A 6,169-nucleotide genomic window follows, 5' to 3' on the forward strand; every position below is an offset into this window, starting at 1 on the left:
AAATTATTATTCTATAATTTAAATTGATTATTTACATAAATAATAAAATTAGTAAATTAAAACCTAATAGACCATTGATTTAACTTAATAGTTTAATGGTTGGATGTGTAGTTGTAAGTTGATGTTGTAGAGTGAAAAATTTAAACTTTTGATATTATAAACCTATGAAAATTTTCAATCTATCAAAAAAAAAAAAAACCTTGATAATGATTTCCTTGAGCAATTTTGTAATGAAAATATCAATAGATGTTTTGTTATTTAATATTATACCGTCCACTCCCTAAAAGTCTAAACAGTAAACTACTAAATATTATAAATAATAGAAATAATATTTTGCCAGACTCGGGTCCTAATCATTCAAATTGCAAAAGGAAACTTTTCACATTGAGAATTTGAAAAACGAGAAGGTTTCTCTCTGGTATCCATGTTCAATTTTGAGTACTCAAACCCTTGATAAATCAATGAACATTTTCAAATTTTCTCACTTCCCTATCAAAAGAACCGTATTGGCTTTGTCTGCACTAAATAAAACGTGTTAATTTAATTTTTGTGTATATAAAGATATTTTGGATCACAGACTGACATTCAATGGAGGGCATCTCCCTCTTGGAAGCATCCTAAGAAAGTGAAATCCATTTGAATCAAGTAATTCAGTAATTCAACCAAATATTTAAATTTAAATTCATGAATATATTTTATAGTATAGGTAATATATTAAAATAATTTATCAAATAAAATTCAACTCAATCAAATCAAATATGAATGTTAAATTGAATAAAAAATTTACATATTATCGATTCGTCTCGGTTCGATTAAACATCCTATTCTGTGGTCAATCCAATAGCTTTCTGATGTGGTGATTCAACATTTGTTGACAGGGACTGTCCATAATCTCAATTCCTATGTGCTTTTGGCTCTAGATTACCCTATACGACATCGTGGAGTCTACATCCATTTTACTTTCAGATATAGCAACTCTATTCTATTTCAAAGTAGAGATTTTTCAAAGATAATTTATCATTTCAAGTTGGGATAGTATATACAAAGGGACCAAACAACACTGAGCAATAAACATTTTTTTTTTTTTTTTTTTTGTTGAAAACGAAGGTTTTTTAGGAAAAAAAAATAAAATAAAAACAAATTTTTAAAAAATCTCTTCATTAATTGGTCTAGTTCATGGTTGCTCTTAAAAATATAATTCACATATAATGTGAGCCATAAAAAAAAAGTATATGAGCTCGCTCAATACACCGTACCAATCCAGAATTAGTTTTTTTTTTTTCAAATAATGGTTTCCCTAACTTTTTATAACGAAAAATAAAAATAAAACAGTAACGATCTTCTTTTATCAGCTTAGTGGACAAATGGTTTCATAAGGGGGAGTTCGCAATTCTTATCCCAAAAAAAAAAAAAAAAAAAAAAACCTTGGATGCATAAAATTACAGGATGAAATTGTCTAGAACAGGTTCATATGGCCCTGCCCTTAGACCAAATCGATATAAATTAGAATTTTTTTGTTAAAAAACACGAATATTTCTTGTAACCATACACCAGAAAAGAATAAAGTATGAATAATTTTTAAAAAATTATTATTTTATTGATTTCGTATTTAAATAGAGTGATAGATGCAATGTGGGCGAGTATAATCCTAAAAAGTACATGGTAAAGTGCAGGATTGGGTGGAGTTCACTATTTATTTGGCACATGATTTCACTGGTTGTTCACCAAGCAGTGGAAGATTAAGGGGTTCAATTCTACCCTATCATATAAACAGTGGAATATATAGAGAATAATTGCATTTGTGGTTGTTACAGACTTGGATAGATAACGAATTTTTTACAAATGACATTTTCTGTTTCTTTAACCACAGAATTACAGTATTCAGCAAACAATTACATAACATAGAATTTAAAAAAAAAAAAAAAACTAAGACATTTGTACAAGTTGAAGGACTAGTCCTCTTCTTCTTTTGATATTAGAATCATTATTTTACTTCACAATTCTGTTTCTCATCTTCTTCTTGTTGCTTTAATGTCTCATAAAGAGGAGCATTTCTTGTCTCAGGTAGCCATAAACTCAGAGTACCACTAAAGATAGAAAGCAGTCCAAAGACAAGAAATGAAAGAGATGGACTCCAACGACCAACCACCACCAGCAGAGGCGCTATAGAAGCGCCTAGCATCAGCGATTGCCTCAACATCGAAACAGCGAAGTTTCTAACATTAGTAGGGAAAAGCTCAACGCAGTAAATATACATAACATCAAATGCTGTTGAAGCTGCCATGAAACCGATGCCTTCAATAGTAAGTTGAGTCCAACTCCCACCGGATTTATCAGCCTTTGCTCTTCGCGAGAAAAGTATGCAGAGTATGCATGAAATTCCAGCTATATATGCAGACTGAGAAAACAGCAAACGCCTGTTTGTGAAGCTTAAAAGCACACTTCCTATGAAAACTGCAGGAATCTCCATTAATGCATTGAGAGCAACGGTGAAGTAGAGATTGAAGTCGAGGTTTTCGACATTTAGTTGAATACCATAGTAAACAAATCCAACTCCAAAACCAGCTATCATAACCATAATCATTCTTTTAGCGGCCCATTTATTATTCCATAGGCTTTCATTTGTATCTACTTTTGCTTCGCTTTCACTTGCAACTCCAGCCCCGTTTTCAACTACCTTAGATATTGATGGATTTGCAAGTGTTAAATTTGAAGGCAGCTTCTTGCCATTAAGTTTTGCATATCTTTTTAATATATAAATAGCTTCTTTACTTCTACCCCTGACGAGAAGCCAACGAGGTGACTCAGAAATAAAAGGAATAAACAAGATGGAGTAGACAAGAGGAAAAAGAGAAATGATTCTGTATAAATTCCTCCATGAAGTTCTTGTAGGATAGGCTATAAAAGGGAGAGAAAGAAAGCCTGCAGTGAACAAAAAGAAGCCATATTGGCCGACTTGACCACGCCATTTTCGACCAACAGCTTCAGTTGATAGAACAAGACAGCATATACCTATACCGGACCGGGCGAAACCGTTTGCAAAACGAAGGAATGAATATATCCAAACGTTTGGTGAAAGAGAAGTGAGGAAAGCAGTTATAGAGGTTAGAATGCAGGAAAGGAGCACTGCTCTTTTTCTACCCAGGTATTTATCTGCTAGGAACCCATAAACTGCAGAGCCTGCATAATTCATTTCAATAAGAGTTTTAGGCAGGAACAAGTATAGCCAGTGACGCGACAGAGCGAGTAATTAAAGTTAAGGGAGCAAAAAAAAATTCAAAAGTTAAAAGGGGAAAAATTGAAAAAAATTACTATTTTAGAAGGTATTGATCTATAGTCTTCGTAAATTTATCAAATAAATTCGAATTAACTGTCGAGCAGATCACAAATAGTTTGACTCATTTACACCCTTAAATAAGCATTTGTGACTAATTGTAGCAAATTATTATATTTATATATATATATATATATATATATATATATATATATATATATATATATATGTTGCAAGCTATTTATTTAATTCATATATATTTTGGTGATTGATTGATCTTTAGGAAAAAAAAAGAATGAACTTTTAAATAAGGATAAATATTATTAGTACCTAATAGAGAACCAAGAAAGAAGAGGGAAGCAGGTACACCAGCAAGGAACCTGCGATCACATATAAGACTCCATTCAGCAATAGTAGAGCTTGTATTCCCACCAACCCATTCCCATGTTCCGGGTGCTAACCCACAAACCGATCCAGACCCGTATCCATTTTCGGAGCTACACAAACTGGAAAAGGATGCTGTATTATTTGCATGGATAGGCAATTTACATTTCCAGGCAGGTGGTTGTGCGTCGCTGAAAATAGTAACCAATGTGTTCTGCGAGTCAAAAATCCAAGCCAAAGAGACCAAAAACACATGCAGTAATTGAGAAAAACCTAAGGATCCAACATGCTCTTCTATCACTTCATCTACTGTTAGCTCTATCTTATGATTTGTTATTGGGACTATTACTACTCCTCTTTCTGCCATTTCCATGTCACCATATATAAGTTTTTCTGCTGCTTCTTCTTTTTTTTCCATTTTTAAGGAATCTCTCTTTCTATTTCTCTCTTATGGTGTTCTTTCTATTTCTGTTTATATTATATACATATATATATATATATATATATATAGTCATAGATGTAGAGATTAAATATTGTTTAATTTTTTTTCTTTAAATAATTAAAGTGGGTTGCTGAGGCTATGATGTGTCGGTGTAATGCGAGCTTAGTAGACTACTCTTTCCATTTCTTTAAAGAAACCAAAGAAATGACTTAAACATATGATTGATACAATAAACAATATCATATAAGAAAGAAGAAGGCGTGTGTGCGTTTTGTGTGTGCAAGCAAGAGGCGACAAAAAGAAAGTGTGCCCTGCGTGATATGAGCTTCACAAAAACAAAATCAGAAGAGAGACAAAGGTGCCGAGAGAAAGAAAAGGAAAAACCAAGTAAAAATTGAAAGCCTTGATCTGACGGTTGATCTTTACCAAGTAAAAATTGAAAGCCTTGATCTGACGGTTGATCTTTACCGAGCTTGACGAAATTTTGATACGCTGATGTATACTCACCAAGTTCTCGAAAATGAACGGTTCTGATTTTTGATTTGGCTCTCCTTACCAGTAAGATGTACCCACTTTATTTTTTGTATTTGTTATTGAAATCCACCTTTTGGGTGAAGATTAAATTTTTATAAGCTAAGGGTATGCCTTGATGATATTTGTGTAGCCTTAAGTTGATCCAGGGAAGTGTTAGTCGTTAAGGCAAAAATCTAATTTATGCAGTTCATATTTTTTAGTGTGTCCTATTGTTTTGTAAATACATGGGCTTGTGTTTCTTTACGTGAGTTTGTGTTCTCTACAAATATGGAATTTATTGATTTTATATTGTATTTAAAGAGTTATTAGTTGAATAAAATATTATTCCAGTTCAACCAATTTGATATTCCCGCCGTTTCTTTGAGAAAAATACTTGCACAGAAAATTATATTTATCATTGTATTTGTTTATGTTTTTTAATCAAGAAGAACCTTATGTGTCCCATTAATTTTATTAGTGGAAGATTTTTGAGTGGACTATACTTGTTATTTTCATTTTTTCTTAGAGGGTTTTCCACATGAAAATGGTGTTGTTTGTGCTTTAATGATTTTTATTATTTTGCTTGGCTTTATTATCGTTACTGCCTTAATATATTGGTATTGCCCATTTAATTTGCACAAAGAGAGAAAAGTAGTGATCCATATTATTATTATTATTATTATTATTTCGCTGTAGTTGTGCTTGTGCCCGTTTTTTCCAACAAGTGGTACAATCGCACTTCCAAAAGTATTTTACCTTTCTCACTCTTGAAAATTTCGGTCATGTCAAACTGCTAAATGGTACACTTGTTAAATGTTGGCTAAGAACTTTGGTTGGAAGATATGAGATACACTCATGATGCATGCTTTAATCTAATATCTACTCATTTGTTTGATGATTTGGGTTATGAAGATTCCTTTGCTAATAATATGTAGAGGCTTTCAAGAGGCGACTTGATATTTGGTAAAGGAAAGAAGCACAATACTCTTTGTCACACCAAGCCAAGATTTGCACTGAGATTGTGAATGCAGCTGAAGATTTCTCCATAGATTTGTGGCACAACAACTTGGTAATTTAAATGAGACTCTCCCAAAAAGGAGATTCTACCCTTGGCAACTATGTCTCTAAAACATATTGTCTGTCCGATAAATAATATAGAGTTTCATTTCGTAGATCCCCTTCTCTATTTAGGAAGTCCGGAATTCTAAATTTATGACACACTAATGTATATGTTCTATGACTGATAAATCTATTGGTGGTTGCATATATTATGTTACTTTTATTGATGATTATTCTAAAAATGTATGAGATTTTCCTATGGAATCAAAAGACAAGGTGCTAGATATGTTCAAATACTCACACCAGTGCTGAAAGAGAAACAGGAAGAAAATTATAATATGTCAAGCTAACAATGGTGGTGAATACAAAGAACTATTTGAAAAAATATTGCAAGGAGCACGGTATCAGGATACAATATCCACAGAAATGACTTTAATGACCAAAGTGTGTTGCTAAAAGTGATGCTGCACTAAATTCCTGGAGCAGAAAACTGGTGA

The 6,169-nt window shown here is 32.4% G+C and overlaps 1 protein-coding gene and 1 long non-coding RNA gene across 2 annotated transcripts; one reads left to right on the forward strand and one right to left on the reverse strand.

The window, feature by feature from the left end:
• Positions 1 to 1,767: 1,767 nt before the first annotated feature.
• OCT1 (organic cation/carnitine transporter1) lies at positions 1,768 to 4,254 on the reverse strand. Its single transcript, XM_012232124.4, has 2 exons — positions 3,605 to 4,254; positions 1,768 to 3,180 (listed from the first exon to the last, which is right to left on the reverse strand). Exons 1-2 carry the CDS (start codon positions 4,074 to 4,076, stop codon positions 1,985 to 1,987), a joined length of 1,668 nt encoding a protein of 555 aa, XP_012087514.2. The 5' UTR covers positions 4,077 to 4,254; the 3' UTR covers positions 1,768 to 1,984.
• A 107-nt stretch (positions 4,255 to 4,361) lies between these two features.
• On the forward strand, positions 4,362 to 5,899 carry LOC110010759 (uncharacterized). Its single transcript, XR_002285780.2, has 2 exons — positions 4,362 to 4,658; positions 5,549 to 5,899. It is a non-coding gene; the product is annotated as an uncharacterized LOC110010759 (long non-coding RNA).
• The last annotated feature ends 270 nt before the right edge of the window (positions 5,900 to 6,169 follow it).

This window comes from Jatropha curcas, chromosome 6 (assembly GCF_041381405.1).
Source record: "Jatropha curcas cultivar XTBG-Jc1 chromosome 6, XTBG_Jcur_1.0, whole genome shotgun sequence".
Classification (NCBI taxonomy): Eukaryota; Viridiplantae; Streptophyta; class Magnoliopsida; order Malpighiales; family Euphorbiaceae; genus Jatropha; species Jatropha curcas.

What these genes read in the sequence shown, in the direction of transcription:
- OCT1 (XM_012232124.4), bottom strand. Translation starts at nt 4,076, where the DNA reads ATGGAAAAAAAAGAAGAAGCAGCAGAAAAACTTATATATGGTGACATG. An exon ending in CTTTCTTGGTTCTCTATTAG is followed by an intron (nt 3,181 to 3,604) that starts GTACTAATAATA and finishes TGAATTATGCAG; the next exon opens with GCTCTGCAGTTTATGGGTTC.